General features: G+C 41.9%; 2 protein-coding genes across 2 annotated transcripts in view; both read left to right on the plus strand.

The window, feature by feature from the left end:
• Window positions 1-8,216, plus strand: part of cnksr3 (cnksr family member 3) — a 68,125-nt gene extending 59,909 nt beyond the window's left edge. The window contains exons 10-13 of the mRNA XM_039782029.1: window positions 1,690-1,820; window positions 3,766-3,950; window positions 5,636-5,716; window positions 7,191-8,216. Coding sequence (XP_039637963.1) covers window positions 1,690-1,820; window positions 3,766-3,950; window positions 5,636-5,716; window positions 7,191-7,501 — 708 coding nt within the window. The 3' untranslated portion in view covers window positions 7,502-8,216. The remainder of the gene's footprint in view (window positions 1-1,689; window positions 1,821-3,765; window positions 3,951-5,635; window positions 5,717-7,190) is intronic.
• A 6,666-nt stretch (window positions 8,217-14,882) lies between these two features.
• On the plus strand, window positions 14,883-19,414 carry LOC120546439 (interactor protein for cytohesin exchange factors 1-like). Its single transcript, XM_039781365.1, has 3 exons — window positions 14,883-15,231; window positions 17,691-17,863; window positions 19,280-19,414. Exons 2-3 carry the CDS (start codon window positions 17,705-17,707, stop codon window positions 19,412-19,414), a joined length of 294 nt encoding a protein of 97 aa, XP_039637299.1. The 5' UTR covers window positions 14,883-15,231; window positions 17,691-17,704.
• Window positions 19,415-19,992: the final 578 nt, after the last annotated feature.

Genomic DNA, 19,992 nt, shown 5'->3' on the forward strand with positions numbered 1-19,992 from the left:
TTTAAATTAAAGTGCCCATGTTGTGCTCATTTTCAGATTCAGAATTGTATTTTGAGGTTTTTCAAATTTTCAAAAAACACCATATTTACAGTAGGTTGTACTGCACATTGCTGCAGCTCCTCTTTTCACCCCGTGTGTTGAGCTCTCTGTTTTAGCTACAGAGTGAGGCATCTCACTTCTGTTCCATCTTTGTTGGGAGTCACACATGCGCAGTAGCTAGGTAAGGACTACTAGCTAGAAGCTAGCGCTGCTAGCGGTTAGCCACCTCGTTCTCAATGGCAAAACACTACAACACACACGAGTTCACCCTAATCTACAAAATAAATTGTACAGAACTACTTCCATGTCCCTCGTCTGCAGGTATTCCACACAAAGTGTTTTAGTGCGCCCTCGTTTAGAAGAAGTCTCCCGGCTAATCCTGCCTTGTACTGACCGAAGTTGGAGAAACAGCTAGCTGATGTATTAGCTAAAGTGGTTAGCACACACCAAATGTTTCGGCTGATGACTTAGACGGCCCTGCAGATGTTGACCAGCTCACCCGGAGACTGAAGGCAGGACACATTCAGAAACCGTATCTCACTCAAAACACCATGGATTGATTCTTTTCCAAGTTTGTATGCGTGTGGAAGCACCAGAGACACAAAATAACACCCCAAATCCCAGAAAAAGTGATTTATTTCATAATATGGGCACTTTAAATTTCAAGAGTGTAATTTTTCCGAGCGACCGGAAACGTTAGTTTTCTGTAAATAACCGGTGGTGCTATAGCAAGAGCAGGGTGCGGGATTTTTTTCCTTTGTTCCAAGTTGATTATATTTATAACGCACCGGCACAGAAGAATTTTTGGATGTGCGATAGTTTCATTTAAAAAAAAAATGAAAAAATAAAAATTCTTTAGAGCATTTGTAATAGAGTGTGTTGTAAATTATAGAGTGTGGTCTAGACCTACTCTATCTGTAAAGTGTCCTGAGATAACTCTTGTTGTGATTTGATACTATAAATAAAATTTAATTGAATTGTTGGGGACTATTTTTAGCAGCAGATTAATCCACATTTGGTGCTCTATAGTGAGTATTTGGTGCAGGGGAAAGGTTTGTGGGATTAAGTCAAAATAAACCTGTGTGTGTGTGTGTGTGTGTGTGTGTGTGTGTGTGTGTGTGTGTGTGTGTGTGTGTGTGTGTGTGTGTGTGTGTGTGTGTGTGTGTGTGTGTGTGTGTGTGTGTGTGTGTGTGTGTGTGTGTGTGTGTGTGTGTGTCCATGGTGATCAGAATAGCTCTTTAATCAGCAGAAGAACACGTTTCTCGCTGCATCTTTTAAAGTTTTCCTTCAGACGTGTTTTTGCAACTCGGACGAAGCAGAAAAGGAGCGGAGTTCCTGTGTTTATAGAAGTACAGAAGCGTCGGAGGGCCAGGAAGGAAACAAAAGAGCTTTGTCTGCTGTTTCTCCCCCAGAGCTGGAACGTCTTACTGTTGTTTTACGACAAACACCATTAAAAGGAGCCTTCACGTCCAACGCTGTGTGTGTGTGTGTGTGACAGAAACGTTGTTAAAGGCTCACCAGACCACAGAAACACTGATTAGAACTAGTTACAGCAGCGACATGTGTAGCAACAAATGCTTTTTTGTTTTTGTTTTCCATAATTATAAAAGCAGTATTGAGTGTTTTTGTCTTTTCTCTTGTCGTGTCCAGACCTCTCAGCGAGCTCCGGGTCTCCACAGATCCCAACAGCCAGAAACATCCGACCCTCCTGGGAAGAGAGGGACGACGGCCACATTGGATCTGTACGTCCCTCCTCCCCCTGCGGCCCCGTACGCACCGCTGTGAGTTACCACACGGACTCAGCAGCTCGCTGATTAACAGCATCACAGTCGCGGTTATAGAGTGGAACTAGGGCTGAACGATTAATCGCGATCGAATGCAATCAGCTGATCGTGAAGTCCGCGATTCATCTAATGTGAAATGTTTAGTTGAGTGTTTGCTGTAACATTTGGTTCAACATTCTTTTTATTATTATTAGAGATGCACCGATTACAGCTTTCTAGGCCGATACCGATTTTAGCCAAATCCAATTTCATATTTTCTAACCACTTTACAGCACACACAAATATTTATTTTCTATCTTTTCTTTAATAGAACATTTTGCACAGAACATAGACCAGATAATGGATCACTATAAAATAGAACTACAGTACAGGCCGAAAGTTTGGACACACCTTCTCATTCAAATGCGTTTCCTTTTTATTTTCATGACTATTTACATTGTAGATTCTCACTGAAGGCATCAAAACTATGAATGAACACATATGGAATTATGTACTTAACAAAAAAGTGTGAAATAACTGAAAACATGTCTTATATTTTAGATTCTTCAAAGTAGCCACCCTTTGCTTTTTTATTAATAAGGGAAATAATTCCACTAATGAACCCTGACAAAGCACACCTGTGAAGGTAAAACCATTTCAGGTGACTACCTCATGAAGCTCATTGAGAGAACACCAAGGGTTTGCAGAGTTATCAAAAAAAGCAAAGGGTGGCTACTTTGAAGAATCTAAAATATAAGACATGTTTTCAAGTTATTTCACACTTTTTTGTTAAGTACATAATTCCATATGTGTTCATTCATAGTTTTGATGCCTTAAGTGAGAATCAACAATGTAAATAGTCATGAAAATAAAGAAACACATTGAATGAGGAGGTGTGTCCAAACTTTTGGCCTGTACTGTATATAAATTACTCCTGGTGTGGGACATTCACACACATCTAAAGTGCCATGTTAGAACCATTTCCTTCTTTTCACATCCAATATCACAACTAAAACAATGTGATTCTGGTTCTTGGTGTGGTCCCTCCACGCCCTACTTTCTCCTTGCAGGTGTAGCATATTGTAAACTTGTTATCTTCTGCACACACGCTGAAGAATGTCCAAACAGCTGACATGCTGCAGGTTAACTCACCAGGTTCCCTACATGTGGGAGAATAGCGCCGACACGCGCTTCACACCGCCAGACGGAAAAGTTGCGAGAAAGGAAATGGAGACCGTGCTGTCGCGTCAGTGTGCGCGTGCGTCCTTGAGAACTGTAACTCGTATAACTTATGTTGTCAGTGCGTCTCTGTAGCGTTGACCGGCATGAAATCGGCACGTCAGACTGACCTGCCGGTCTTTCGGTGCATCTCTAATTATTATATTTACTGTTCATATGCTGGAATAATGTTACCTATCACAGTTTGTTTGTATTTATTTTGTATTACTTTATACATTACATACATCTACATGATGGTAGAAGGTGCAATATGTAGATGCTGCTATTGATCTGAGGGGTGTCAGACATTTCAGGTTACAGCAAAGTACTGATATTATTTTATTGGAATTATTTTTATTATTCTAACTTTAGCTTTTGTGATAAATGTTCTGTGTTTGACTGTTCAATGTTCCACGCTTATTAAAAGAAAAACACTTATTGCTGGCAGTTCATATCTACTGTATGTTCTCATCCCTGCATAAGAACATAGAGCAGTTTTGATGGTGTGTCTCATGTTATAATGCTCCATGACATGTTTTATCTGTTACACAGGGAATATTCAACCTGAGCTAAACTTTTAAGAACAAACCTGCAAATCGAATCATAATCGCAATATCTGGCAGGAAAATCGCAACTAGATTTGTTTCCCCAAATCGTTCAGCCCTAAGGGGAACCGATGATTGCTTTTAGGAGGAAGGAGAATACGTTTTAATCCTTCTCCTCCCTGTCCTGTTCCTCTCTGAAGAGACGGGGACGTGATCGTGTCTCCGGGTGTGAAAATGAGGCCCAAGTCTCCGAACTCGTGTCTGGACGCAGACGTGCGGCGGCGCTCCGCCGTCGGCGACGACAAACGGACGTCCGTCAGGTCCCCCCCGCCTGAACACAACCAACCAATCGCTGTGTGCCTTCGACAGCGCTCGTCTACACGCTGTGAGTGCACAGACACACACTTTTATACCTAGGAGGACAAGTGTTTCTTTGAATTCAAGCGGTGAAATAATCAATTTTTTTAATAAAAAATGTCTGCGGTTGACAGATAAGAAATATCAGACTTTGTCGGTTCCTGTTCCTGCTTCTGCAGATGTTCAGATTAATGGGAGCAGATAAGATAATTTAAGTTTAATGCAATAACAAATGGCTAGTCAACACCCAAAGATGTCAACGCTGATCCAACTGATATATCTGTTTTATATACAGTAGGTGTAGATTTATGTTTTTGTTTTTTAAACTGTAGTGAAATATGGTTTTAGTTGTTGAATACAAGACAAGAATGTAATGTGATTGTATCTGGGGCACATTCAATTCAATTCAATTTTATTTATAGTATCAAATCATAACATAAGTTATCTCGAGACACTTTACAGATAGAGTAGGTCTAGACCACACTCTATAATTTACAAAGCCCCAACAATTCCAACAATTCCAGTAATTCCCTCAAGAGCAAGCAGTGCGACAGTGGCGAGGAAAAACTCCCTCTTGGGAAGAAACCTCGGACAGACCCAGGCTTGTCGGCGGTGTCTGACGAGCCGGTTGGGGGTGTGATGAACAGTGGCGATAGTAGTCACATTAATAATGGAACAGTGACGGGATGTAGCGGGAAGCTGCAGGGTTCAGCAGGAAGCGCAGGGTTCAGCAGGGCGCCATGACATTGCAGGGCATCGCTGAGCTCAGCAGGGAGTGCTGCAGGACCACGCGGACAGCTGCAACCAGGATCTTGGTGCCAACGTTCTCCAAGGAAATACGCTGGGGGAAAAAACTTAAGGACTCCGGGGAGTAAACTCCCCAGAAGCTAGGATTAGTAACAAGCATTTCTGGGACGGGCTGCACACAAATAGTAATAGTAATAGTAATAGTAACAGTAATAGAAACAGTAATAGAAAGGGAGAGGAGAGAGCAGCTCAGTGTGTCAAAGGAAGGAAGTCCCCCGGCAGTCTAGGACTATAACAGCGTAACTATAACAGGTAACTAAGAGAGACAGATCATAAGGAGAGGTAGCCTTTTCGGGCTTAGAACTCTCCCCCTGCCGGATCTGGCTTGGCTGGCCTGCCTCCCTCTACTTTGTTATGTATTATTAATCTAACAATTATGAAGAGAAGCAGTTGGGCCAGTTAGGTGAACACTGCAACTCCTCACTCCCTAACTATAAGCTTTATCAAATAGGAGAGTTTTAAGTTCATTCTTGAATGAGGTGACAGTTTCTGCCCCCCGAACCCAGATCGGGAGCTGGTTCCATAGGAGAGGAGCCTGATAACTGAAGGCTCTAGCTCCCATTCTACTTTTAGAGACTCTAGGTACCACCAGTAACTCTGCATTCTGGGAGCGCAGTGCATGTATTTATATTTTGTGTTTTTTTGTGTTGTGCTCATGTTAGGATGCCTGTCATTGATTTTTAGGGAGCTTATTGCAACATCTGGCCAGGTACAGCAGATAAAAACTAGCCTTTTGGCCAATTCTGGCATATTTACAGAAATGTGCATTAACATGCACTGTCCCTGTCAAGTAAAAAAATAAAATAAATAATAAAGGAGTCGCAAAAGAAATCACACAAACAGAAGGTTTAATAGCAGTTATCTACATGCATATTCTAATTGTCGTTGTGTCTGGACGGTTCGCAGGTAAACCTCGACCCGTCTCCATGCCGGTGGAGTCGTTTTCAGGGGACCCGTCCTCCAGGCCCGGGGCTCGGGGAAGGAAAGGTGAGCTCCAGCTGTCTGGCTGAACCTAGTCTCGCATTGCCAGACCCTCCTCCACAGCGCTGCTGAGGAAGGTCTGGCCAGTCCACACAGCATTCCGGGATGGGAGGGAAAACGTGCTCTGTGTTTATCGGCATTTCTTTAAACCAATCACAATCGTCTTGGGGCGGGGCTAAGCTCCGGACGGAGCCACGGCGCCTCGGCAAAATAGCCTCTGGAAGGAACTTGTTTTGGTGGAACATGTGTACGTTCAAAAGTAGTTTTAGTCGTGCAACAGAAAACTCAGATTGGACAGATAGTCTAGCTAGCTGTTAGACAGACAGACAGATAGTCTAGCTAGCTGTTAGACAGACAGACAGACAGACAGATAGTCTAGCTAGCTGTCTGGATTTACCCTGCAGAGATCTGAGGACCAGTTAACCATAGTCCTCAGAAATCAGCCGGAGGTTAGAACGCCAACACAGAGACAGAGGAAGGTAACGGGACATCCGGCCGAAAATGAGGGACAGCCGGCAGAATTTCCAGCGGGACCTGAACGTTCCCAGAAATTAAATGTCGTCGATATATAGACTAGATTTTTCTCGGGGGAAGGAAAGGTGAGCTCCAGGTGTCCGGCTGAACTAGACGAACAGCCGAGCGCCTGTAATCTCTGTAACCGTTATCAGTAATGGCCGCCTGTCTGGCTCATTAACAGCCAAGTACAAACCACAGCAGGACGGCCTGCGTGCTTTGAATTTTTCCCTCGTCAATTATTAACCCTGAGAGCTGCAGCTGTACTCCACCTCACGAACTAGTGTGTGTGTGTGTCTGTCTGTGTGTGTTTGGCAGTTTGTCCAAGATAGCAGGCTGTTAATGGAAGTCAGTGCAGTTAAACAAAGACGCATTAGGGTTTGGACTGTTTTCTACTTACACTTAAAAAGAGACTCAACTCGACGGCTGGCAGCTGTCATATTGAGTCATTTATACGGGACTTCGTCTTTAATGCTACAGTCGGTAACTTTTGTAAAACGTTGCTATGGCTGTTGTACACAAACTAACCAGCCAGGAACACGGTAGACATGCATGGCCAAAAGAAAACATCATGAAAGACTTTATTTGTAATGCAGATTTAAAACAACCAGGTTGACCAAAGTGTTGGACATTGACATGATTATAAACACGCGAGTAACAAAACAAACATTTAAAACAAATAACTTATAAATAATAAAATACAACTCTCAAGCTGTAAGGATATCAACACATTTTTATATATGCGCAAACCTATAATAATCTACAATCAAAATAATAATAAAAATGTATAGTCTGACCAATAATCACTTATATAATTACTATTTGGCATATCTAAACAAAATCAATAATTACCAGTCTTGCGCCTTTGTAAAAATTATGTAAAAACAATTAGACAGTTATGTAATAATTGTTGCAGGCCTACGTCGTCCGTAGTTCACTCATTGTTCCCGTCTGGTCTCCTGAACAGGGCAGGACGTCCTGCACAGATATCTGAGCAACGAGGGTATCAGCACCATCACAGAGGAGGAGCCGTGTTTCCCTCTGCCGTACCGAGGACACCCGTCCATCCGCGGCGTGGACCACATCCGAGGCAGCCAGTGCTTCATCAACGCCAACCTGCACAACAGCGCCACCATCCCTTACCAGGAAGCCGCGTCCAAGAAGTCTGCTGCCTCCACCTCCCCCTCTGCTGCTGTTTCTCCCCCCGCGGCTGTAACCAAACAGTCCACTTCGCTGCTCGGAGGCTGGCTGGCTCGTCTCAGGCTGCTCAGCCACTGACGGAGTCTCAGCGGCCATTTTTATTAGATAAAATGCATGATCCTCAGGATGTCTACAGGAAAAACAGAGGTTTTTAAATGTCTGTTAGTTCAAGACCTTCAGCAAATAATTAGTCCAATACGAACAGCTCATGGAAAACCAACTTCTGGTACCAACCAAAGATCTAAAAAGTCAACGCCAGAGCAAAGAAATGCCACAGAGCAACAGTTGATTGTTTTTCTACATCGACCAGGACCATTTTTATTCAGTTTATTGTCACCATGAACTTCATACTAGAGACTCCATGTTGACACTTAATTTTCCACTTAAAATAATTCAAAATAGGAAATTAGAAAAATTCAATTCAAGCTCTAAAGACAGCTCAACAGTAATTATGTATTTCACTGTGGCTTTAAATTAGTATTACATTATCTACACCAGTTCTGAATTTGAACCAGTTTCTTTTGTGTATATAAAAAACTGTGAATTGGTTAACAAACACACGTTGCGACGTCGCTTTTTGAATGCTGAAAACAAACTTTCTGTAACGCTGTTTGGACCTGCTGAGCTTCCATACAGGATGTCAAACTCATGGAAAAACAAGTGGAAACATTCAACTTGTGCATGGAAACAGAAAATAGTACATACAGTACAGGCCAGTACAGGCCAAAAGTTTGGACACACCTTCTCATTCAATGCGTTTCCTTTTTATTTTCATGACTATTTACATTGTAGATTCTCACTGAAGGCATCAAAACTATGAATGAACACATATGGAATTATGTACTTAACAAAAAAGTGTGAAATAACTGAAAACATGTTTTATATTTTAGATTCTTCAAAGTAGCCACCCTTTGCTTTTTATTAATAAGGGAAATAATTCCAATTAATTAACCCTGACAAAGCACACCTGTGAAGGTAAAACCATTTCAGGTGACTACCTCATGAAGCTCATTGAGAGAACACCAAGGGTTTGCAGAGTTATCAAAAAAAGCAAAGGGTGGCTACTTTGAAGAATCTAAAATATAAGACATGTTTTCAGTTATTTCACACTTTTTTGTTAAGTACATAATTCCATATGTGTTCATTCATAGTTTTGATGCCTTCAGTGAGAATCTACAATGTAAACAGTCATGAAAATAAAAGGAAACGCATTGAATGAGAAGGTGTGTCCAAACTTTTGGTCTGTACTGTATATAAATACTTTTTAGTTTTGGGGCCTTTTTAACTGCTCAAAAAAGTACCTCATAATTTCTGTTTATGGAGCCTGAATCTGCTGAGAATGAAGCTGGTTTTTGTTTTTAACAGATTTGGGCTTCTTTTATCGCTCAAGTTAATAGAAGAAGAATCAGTAATCAGAATGAGAATCAGTACATTTAAACTATACCAAATATTTGAGATTCAAGGCCTTAAAATTCACCTGACAAATCCACATTTCAAAGAGCAATTAATCAAACTTTTTGTGGATTTCTCGTTTAAAAATGGTGAAGCATTTCTAAATATCAGAGCTCTGCTGCATCCAGTCTTTTCTCTTTAAATCTCAGGAGCCGCTAGTGCCTCTCAAATCTGTATATATGTTTAATAGGTTGTTTTTATTTTATCACTGCAAAGTTGTGCTTATGAGAAGGTAAAAAAAGAGCTCAACGCTGTTACTTAATATTCCTGAAGCTTCACAAAAGTCTTGTGACAGCAGGAATAACAAACTTGTTTTTAGGAAATAATTTAATGAATTAAATGCTAGTTTAACTTAATGCTTCAACAGTCAAAGGAAGCATGGTAAATAAAATTAATGAAATGTTCATCAACAGGGTTTTTTAACGATAAAACATTTTAAGAAAGCAAGTCTTCAAGTTATCGTAAATTTAAAAAACTAACTCAAAAATCTGTTAAATTGTTTTTTTTAACGAAAGAACACAAACTGAAGAAGTAATGAACCCTCGCACCATTTGGTAAAGTTCGGTTATAAAGAGAAAATGTTATCACATTTTATTCTACAATTTTGCTGATATTTTTGGTTTAAGAGTGACTTTTAAATGTTAAATTCCAACACGTTGTGTTGTCCTTTTTTTTTTTTTTTTTAAAGATATGACCTTACATTTATCAGTCCTTCCAGAAAAATGCGAGAGTTTTTTTGTGATTGTTGCGGGCAAAAATCCTTGATTATGCGCCACGTTTTCTTTAAAAAATCATGCAAGCCCCGCATATTTTGCGCGGAAATCTGCAATTTATGCGGCGAAAGTGCGGCGTATTTGAAAAAATGGCTGATTATGTGTTTAATTATGCGATCGCATAGTCGCGTTTTTCTGGAGGGACTGATTTATCAGTTTCAATTTCAAACTTACACTTGGGTTTACTCTGAAAACTGTTGCTGCTGTCCTTTTGACTTGCAGATTCTGCTGAAAGCTGCTTACAATTTCAGGTAAAACTAACTGATATTAAGTGTTTCAGGTGTGGCTTACTGCACTCTAAAAAACAAAACGTCAGTGGCTCCTTTAAAGGTTCTCTGAAGAACTCGAGTGTGTGTTTGAGATTTCTTCATATTTCATTATGCAAAACGTTCGGAGTTCCTCAGGGAACCGTTCTGGATCCTCTGGTGTTTACAATCTGGGGAGCTCCTCAAGTTTCCTCACGGATCTTTTTCTTTATAAAAGATGTTTGTGGTTCATGTTAGGTGCCTTTATGCTAAATAAACATTATGCAAAATCAACGCTTGTACAAAAGATTATCAGAGTGTAATTGAAACTGTAAATATCACAGAGGCGATGGAAGTTCTTTTTACTCAATAGAAATGTGCAAATACTGTTTCTCTAACATTTCTTTTTAGATTTTTTGTTTCATAACCTTGTTTATTTAAAGTGAGACTATGTAGCTTTTAAAATAAAGAAAACTTGATTTTACAAATTAAAAAGTTCAATTTTATAAGCAATAAAACACCGTTGCTTCATTCTTCACACTCTGCTAAAGCCACGATTTTGATTCTAAATTGAAAATCGATCAAAACGAGCTTTCAATTTTGATCATGGAATTTAAAGGATTCGCAGGACTAGCGATACCCCTCTCCCAGTATTTCTTTTCTCGTTACTCGCCTAGTGGCTGTTAGCTAACGTTAGCCAACTTCGGATAGATACGATCCCGTTCCACTTGCTTTCAGCCGGGTCACCTAATGATGGCGGAGAAGAATCATGGGAAATGTAGGAGAATCCAACCTGCAATTATCCTGTAATTACCGCTTGCGGCCAGAGTTGCAGCTCATCGCTTAATGTTTATCGTTCAAGATTTCGATATTTTTGGATTATCCTTTTTGTCATTTTGCCGAAATACTACATGTTGTTTTTTTCATGTTAAGTTTTTTTGTAAGAGTCACCAAGGCTACATTTACATCGCTACGTTTTGGTTTTAAAACAAATATCTTCTGCTACGTTTACACGTCTCATTCCCCCTGCTCTGGCGTCTCGTTCCCCCTGCTCTGGCATCTCATTCCCCCTGGTCTGGCGTTTCCGAGCCCCTAAACCGGAGACATTTGAAAACACTTCTGACCCGTTTTGGTTTGGAATCTGCAGGGTTGTGGACGGAGACCTTTGGCAACACGGACGCCAACGTGTCACCACCTGATTGGATCTTATCGGTCACGACGTCTCGTTCTCTTTGACTAAGCTACTAACTGCTTATAAACCAAAACGTAGCGATGTAGACGCAGCCTCAGCGTAACTGGTTTTATTCTTCATGTGTAAATCTGAATTGTTCCTGAACTCTGCAGTATGATGCCTCTGTGATGCTTTGTAACTTTTGAAAAATATAAAAATAAAGTGCAATTTATTTTGAAAGGTTTCAGTTTTCCATCAATTACAATAATGTTGATAAGACACGAGAGAAATCCAGTGTTCAGGGACCGACATTTGGTTGGAGGATTCACCTGTACGCTTTTTTATTAAAGAACCAAATATTCCCTCTGTAAGTTAATCTTGTTCACGTTGCAGAAACATGTTTTATTTCAGCGTTATCTGATCAACGTACACGCCCAGAAATGTTCATAATGTTTTTACTTTTTTTGAATTCCGAGCTTAGTTACACCTGAATTATACTAGACTCATCCAAGGTGGCGCGCGCCATCCTGACGTCAAAATGACGTAATATCCTGCCGGCGCGCCCGATTTATAGCACGCGAGCCGAGGTGTCAGTACCCGGTCCGTTCCACCGGCACGATCCCTTCTGCACATGTGCAAGATGACACGTATGCCATGACGTACGCGCAGATGATAATACCGTTTTTACGACCGCCGGATTTGACTTCACGCTACCACCGGGATAGCTATTCAGTTAACCCGCTAGCCGACAGCCTTCAGTCTAAAATAACGCATGCGCAGAACGGATCGTGCAGGCAGAGCGGACAGCTAGATTCAGTCTAAAATAACGTTAAGTCAAACTTAATGGGAGAAGCAGGCTGCAGCTAAATTAAGACATTACAGTAATAACAATAAAGACAAGTACTGAGTGATTGTATTTTAAATGAGCACGAGTAGATCTGACGTAACAGCTGTTATATATGTTAACGTTTATTTTCAAGTTTTATTTTGAGGGTCTTTTAAAGTGTACATGCTGTCTCAGCTAGCGGTTAGCCAAATTATCTGTTAGCTAAACTAACGTTAGCTTAACTGTGGAGGCTAACTGCAGACCGCTGCAATCAGCTAGTGGTTAGCCAAATCAACCGTTAGCTAAACTAACGTTAGCTTCCCGGTGGAGGCTAACGGCAGACCGCTATAATCACCTAGCGGTCCGCCGAATTAACCGTTAGCTAAACTAACGTTAGCTTCCCGGTGGAGGCTAACGGCAGACCGCTATAATCACCTAGCGGTCCGCCGAATTAGCTATTAGCTAACTAACATTAGCTGGAGGCTAGCGTGTGAACATCTTGCGCATGCGAAGAACGGATCGTGCCGGTGGAACGGATCGGGTACTGACAGCAGCATTGCCGTTAATGCTTGGATCTGATTGGACGAGCTACTTGGTGGGATCGAGCCTTTCATTCACCATAAAAGAACTCATCTTAACGCGGTGAGTTTACCAGAGAGACCTGCAGTCGCTGGCATCGCGTTGTCGGCGAGCTCGTTCAGGCTTCCTGTTTCCGCTTTGTCGCACGCCGCTGAAAAAAAAAAAGAGCCGTGCGCGACCTCGTGTCAGTACCCGATCCGTTCCACCGGCACGATCCGTTCTGCGCATGCGCTGTGGTACGAGGATTTACGACACTACCCAATCTGTTCCCACGCTAGCCTCCAGCTAACGTTAGTTTAGCTAATAGCTAATTCGGCGGACCGCTAGGTGATTATAGCGGTCTGTCGTTAGCCTCCACCGGGAAGCTAACGTTAGTTTAGCTAACGGTTGATTTGGCTAACCGCTAGCTGATTGCAGCGGTCTGTCGTTAGCCTCCACAGTTAAGCTAACGTTAGTTTAGCTAACAGCTAATTCGGCTAACCGCTAGCTGAGACAGCATGTAAACTTTAAAAGACGCTCAAAATAAAACTTGAAAATAAACGTTAACATATATAACAGCTGTTACGTCAGTTCTACTTTACTTGTGCTCATTTAAAATACAATCACTCACTACTTGTCTTTATTGTTATTACTGTAAAGTCTTAATGTAGCTGTAGCCTGCTTCTCCCATTATGTTTGACTTAACGTTATTTTAGACTGAATCTAGCTGTCCGCTCTGCCTGCCCGATCCGTTCTGCGCATGCGTTATTATAGACTGAATCTAGCTGTCGGCTAGCGGTTAGCCGAATTAGCTGTTAGCTATCCCGGTGGAGGCTAGCGTGGAACGGATCGGGTACTGACAGCCAGCCACCGACCATGTGAATGCTGCTAGTCAGAAACAACGTAACCAGTGGGGCGGTGCCCGTTATTCTGAGGTGGCATGAACGCAGCATTATCATCTGCGCCTACGTCATGGCATACGTGTCATCTTGCACATGCGCAGAACGGATCGTGTCGGTGGAACGGATCGGGTACTGACAGGCGCTGCCAGTTCTGCCGTTGTTTACCTTTTTTTTTTTCTTCTTCTTCTAGTGCGTAGAAAGAGCAACGTCGGTAGCCTTTCCTCATTAGCGCCCCCTCTGTTCAGGAGAAGACTGCAGCTAGTGTCGCGACCACCAGCGCAGGTGTAAATAGTCACATATGCGCGCGCCAGCTCGGCTGCGGTTACCGTAAAACACGCTTTACTCTTCAACGTGATTTTATTCCGAATTATTAATTCATAAAATGTCAATGTTTTGAGTGTGTTTTGATGAGATTTTTATTTTTACTTTGTCTCAGACGGCTTTACTCTGCGTACAACAAGCAACAACGAGCTCGACCCCTACATCTCAGATCAGATCAGATTTTTATATATATATCTATATATCTGTGATGTTCCACTTCTGGGATTAAATCCAGACAGTTTTCTGTTGCACGACTAAAACAACTTTTAAACGTACACGTTCCACCCAAACAAGTTCCTTTCCGAGCCTATTTCGCAGCGCCACCGCGGCTTTTCTCTGGCGCCTAGCATCGCCCAAGACGACTGTGATTGGTTTAAAGAAATGCCAATAAACCAGAGCACGTTTTCCTCCCATCCCGGGAATGCTGTGTGGACTAGCCAGACCCTCCTCCAGCGCACTTTGGAGGAGGGTCTGGCAAAGCCAGATGAGTGTTTAAGTACACTTGCATTTAAGATCCATATTAAAGGTGCTTGTAGGTAGGATTTGGAAGATCCAGGACTTAGCCAAAAAAATTAAACATCGACAACTTCTCAGTCCTCCCCTTTCTGCTAAAGCCCAAAAGGGTCTCCTATGCTCCTCCCCCCACAAGGGAGAATGAATACATGTGCATGAGCAGTGATTGACACGCAGTTAGACATACATATAGTTAAAATACATTGAAGTCTGAAGCATTTTAGAATAACAAGACTGATGGTGCCACCTAGTGGACAACATCAACTACTGCAAGTAAAAAGAATAATCTGAACATGTTTTTTCAAATCAATAACTAAAGTATTTTATTTCCATTGATCATGAAAGCTGATAAAAATTTACCAACACAAGTTAATCTCGTCCAGATCTGCAGTGAAATCTCTCTTCATCCTAACAGCCCCCTTAATCATTGAAATCGTAGTCAGATTCCCCACATAAGAGGCATATTTACCTCCACTAAGGGGGTTGTTTTCAGTACCTGTCCGTTCATTTGCAGTAACTTACCTAAAACTAGCAGATTTTAAATGGTGCAAAATGAAGCCATGAGCCAAAAACCCAAGTGATTCTTTCTTTTTTTTTTTTTTTGCTGTGGCTGCAAATATGTGACATTAAAAACACTTTTAACTGCATGGTAGATGACTGAACTTCTGTAAAGCTGCAGCTTGCAAGAGATCAAACAAACAGCCACTGGGTTAAATATGCTGAAACGAAATGTCAGACATTAAAAACGAAAAGAAAAACTGCCACATGCAACAACAGCAGCTGCAAAAAAAACTTGTTATTTTCTACAAAACAAAGAGGAAGTTTCTGTGCGAGGCGTCTTTGAGACGCAGAAGAAAGCAGAAGGGTCATAAAGAACATGAGAAACAGGAAGGATGGTGTGGGTATATATGTGCATGTATGTGTTAGTGTGATTTTGACTCTGTGGTCTGTTTCTGGGTCGATTGTTTCTCATAGACAGCTTCCTCCTCGGCCGAGCACCAGTCTGCTACGAAGACGCCACACGGCCGGACGTCCAGACTGCAGCAGGTAAGACTTCCTTTTTTTAAGGCTTTTCTGTGGCGATTATTCTCTGAGAGCAAATATAAAACATCACTTTAAAGTGTGGATCATCCAGAGTAACAGGGACATTGTTTCTGGAAAGAAATGTTACATTTAAAAATTTATTTATTTTACATTTTGAGCACCATAAACAAAAGTTTATTATTCCCCTTTTATTGGCAGAAATATATATATATATATATATATATATATATATATATGGACACATGAAGACATGACTTATAACTAAAACAAGCGCATCAGATGTGACAGTAAGGTCAATTTTGCAACCGTTGTGTAGCTTTCAGTCATATCGCATGATCTTCACCATCATTCAATCAATCCAGTTTTATGTAAAGTGTAAAGTCACCATTAGACTTGGTCTCAGTGCACTAAGGAACACCGAAATAACAGACAGCAACAATACAAAAGCAGCAACATAATAATAATGATCTTCACCAGCAGGGCAGTTTGTACAGATGCGATGGATTATTTGTAGATTTTCAAATTCCCATTACCCCATGCGATATATCAACCAATGTGTCCCTGAGCAAGACACTTAACCCCTAGTTGCTCCAGAGGCGTGTTTCCTCTGATATATACAGCAATTGTAAGTCTCTTTGGGTAAAAGAGTCAGCTAAATGACATGTAATATAATGTAATGCAATGCTGAGGAGGGAGATACGATATGACCGAAAGCTCCCAAGCAGAAGGGACTGCTTCTGGTTTTACAAAAGGCTAACTTTAACTCTCAAGACATTCAAATTCGGCCGTTGCACAAGGCTGTCTGGTTCTTGGCTATCTTTAAGTGTAACTGCAATAATGTTGCAATATAATGCTCTAGGCTTCCCTAGTTCCCTTGATGCTTTGGGGGATGTAAACTGGAAATATGCAGAAAGGCAGACTTTGACTACTTCTGATAGTTGCACGAGGCGGTCTAGTCCTTGACTATCTTTAAGTCCGACTGAAACTAAATTACTTAAGCCTTGAGGACATATAGTAGGCTGCAGAGAAGAGCAGCAAGCATCAGAGCGGACCCTACACACCAGGGCCACATCCTTTTTGACACCCTACTCTCAGCCAGACTTAGGGTCATGAGGACGTGGACAAACCGCATGAGAAATAGCATTTTTCCCCAGGGCCATACTGTACATGAGCTGCTGGAAGGCTAAGCTGGACTTGAACCATACTGTGTTGATTTAAAGTGATGGTTCGGAGTAATTCACCCTAGGGTCCTTTGCACCATGACCAGAGCCAAACACCCCCCCAGAAGCTTTTTTCACCTGGGTCGAACACTGGGCGAGTTAGTTAGAGTAGCGTTAGCCGCTGAATAGCTTAGCGCAGGGCTAATGGACCCACGTTTGTATCTTGTAAATGACCCCACTAATAATGCCCGAAATGATACCAAACGTCTACACTAGTACAAATAGGTTATGCTCTCATAAAATGATGGATTGTAAAGTTTGTAAGTACACCAGAAGTTTATGTAAATAACACTTGCCTGCTGGCTTCTGCTCTCTGCTGTTGTTGTTGCTGCTGTGAGACGAGTGCTTAGGGACGTCTACAAATTACAACACCGAAAAGAGATGCAACAAAAATATTTATTAATTTAACTTATTTTTTAAAGTAAGTGCTGTAATATAACTAGCAGGAGACAAGTAATAATTGAGGTAAGTTTGGAGACATTACCTTATTTAATCATTGAATTAATAAATATTTTTGTTGTAACTCTTTTCGGTGTAATAATTTATAGACGGCCCTAAGCACTCGTCTAACTGCAGGTAGCAGCAGCAGCAGCAGAGAGCAGAAAAGAGCAGGCAAGTGTTATTTACATAAACTTCTGGTGTACTTACAAACTTTCCAATCCATCGTTTTATGAGTGCATAACCTATTTGTACTACTTGTAGACGTTTGGTATCATTTCGGGCATTATTAGTGGGGTAACTTACGAGATACAAACGTGGGTCCATTAGCCCCTGCGCTAAGCTATTCAGCGGCTAACGCTACTCTACGCTAACTCGCCCAATGTTAGACCCAGGTGAAAAAAGCTTCTGGGGGGGTGTTTGGCTCGAGGTCATGGTGCAAAGGACCCTAGGGTGAATTACTCCGAACCATCACTTTAATGCACTGGTTTTCTTATTCTGGTTTTAATGCTCCATATTTATCTATTTATTGTTGCAGAAAATGTCACTTTTTATCTTTCTATCTTTATGCCGCTAAGTGAGTGATTGATGTCATCTTAATTTCGTTGTGTAGTGATATGCAACGACAGTAAACTAATCTATATTAAGGGATAATAAGTCGGCGTCTCTTCGGTGTGTTCGGAGGCACTTTTTGGACCACCTCGGGGAGCCTGATGACGCTCGGCTGATCGGGTTGGTGTGTCAGGGCCTTTAAAGAAGCTTTAGATCTGATCGAGACCTGCTGTCCTCTCTCGGCCCCTGCAGGCTCGGCTGCAGCCATGAGTCGCCGGCGGATCTCGGTCAAAGATCTGGGGGCGTTGGACTGCCAGGGCTGGCTTCTCCGCAGGAAGGGGGGCCGCAGTTTCCTGGGAAGCAAATGGAAGAGATACTGGTTTGTCCTGAAGAAGAGTTCCCTGTACTGGTACACCAGCCAGATGGTGAGTCACAGCAAGACTTGTTTTTCCATACTAGCCCACACACTGGAGGTCGCTAAAGCTTTAGTTTAACATGCTCATATTATGCTTTTTGCTTTTTTTCCCCCTTTCCTTTATTGTGTTATATATCTTTTTGTGCAGGTTATAGGTTAACAATGTGAAAAAGCCCAAAGTCCCCCCCAAAGGGACTTACCATCTCCAACAGAAAACACTGTTCACCAACTAGTAGTCCTTACCTAGCTACTGTCAGGGCACGCCCTCCTACTCTGCTTCTGACTGGCTAGTAGTCCTTACCTAGGTACTGTCAGGGCACGCCCTCCTACTCTGCTTCTGACTGGCTAGTAGTCCTTACCTAGGTACTGTCAGGGCACGCTCTCATACTCTGCTTCTGACTGGCTAGTAGTCCTTACCTAGGTACTGTCAGGGGACCGCCCTCCTACTCTGCTTCTGACTGGCTAGTAGTCCTTACCTAGGTACTGTCAGGGCACGCCCTCATACTCTGCTTCTGACTGGCTAGTAGTCCTTACCTAGGTACTGTCAGGGTAATGCCCTCCTACTCTGCTTCTGACTGGCTAGTAGTCCTTACCTAGGTACTGTCAGGGTATTGCCCCTCATACTCTGCTTCTGACTGGCTAGTAGTCCTTACCTAGGTACTGTCAGGGCACGCCCTCATACTCTGCTTCTGACTGGCTAGTAGTCCTTACCTAGGTACTGTGACTGGCACATCATTTCTGTTTTTTGAATTACGGGGCAAAGTCCAGGTAATGAGCTGCCAGAACCTTTTCTGTTGTTTTAAGGATTTATTTTTTAGAGTGTAGAAACTTAGATATCTCATATTAATGTGCTAAAATGACAGGACGGGATACAGGCAATCAGCCTTTGGGATTTATTTCTATCAGACCTACACTTTAAAGCTACAATGCGTAGCTTCTGTCTCCCCCCATGAGGAATTCTAAGTAATGACAACAACACTGACAGCTGCTAATATCAAAAAGTTACACACTAAAGCTTAAATTATTTATTTTTTTGTCATTTGATTGTTGTTGTCTGGGCCTGTAATTGTTATTACGCATTCATAAGCAGCGCATAAACATTTAATAAATGGTTTATTACACACTATACTGTCGCTGTAAGCAGATATCAGGATATTTTAGGGAGTTAACAATCATATCTCTTGTAAAGTATTTTATGTCATTGCTCTTTCAGTGCGCATATGTCACCCATTCACCTCAATGATACATGCATTCATTTTAATTCATGTAACAACCCCTGGACTGTAATAGTCCAGATGTGTTTTCAGCTCACAACTACATTATTGTGTATAAAAAAAACCATTCATTAGATGTCTGTTCTCTGCTGTTAAAGGACAGTGTTAGAGCGGTTTCTTGTAAGCATTGTAAAGAGTTTCTTTATTCTCAGGATGAAAAACAGAAGTCGATAAGATCTCAGCGAGAAAGAAACTGGTCCACGCTCGAGAGCAAACAGCCGATAATGAGCCAAGACTATGACCGCATAGTTCACACAGGAACAAGCACACAGAGTGTGAGCGATTAGATTAGTGGTGGGGGGGGGGTGGGGGTTCTTCTTTTCATGAGTGGACCTTTATTGCAGTTTTTCCTTCATTTTGTATTTAATTATGAGGTTCAAATACTTCATTTTGGTGACTTTTGATTCACTAATTTGTGCTTGTTTGTTGCACCGAACATATTTACCACAATGTTGTCAAATGTTGCTTAACAAGATCATGTAGCAACACCTTGTCCAAACACACACACACAGAGACAGACACACACAGACACACACACACACACACACACACAACACACACACACAGACACACACACAGACAGACACACACAGACACACATACTGTAGACACACACGCAGACACACACACACACACACACACAGACACACAAGCACAAACACAACACACAAAGACACACAAGAGACACACAGAGACACACAGAACCACACAGACACACACACACAGACCACACACCACACACACAACCACCCAACCACCGACACACACCACACACACCCACACACACAGACACACACACACACACACACACACACACCACACAGCACACACACACAACACACAATCCACACACACACCACACATC

Source organism: Perca fluviatilis, chromosome 18 (genome assembly GCF_010015445.1).
Source record: "Perca fluviatilis chromosome 18, GENO_Pfluv_1.0, whole genome shotgun sequence".
NCBI classification, from domain to species: Eukaryota; Metazoa; Chordata; class Actinopteri; order Perciformes; family Percidae; genus Perca; species Perca fluviatilis.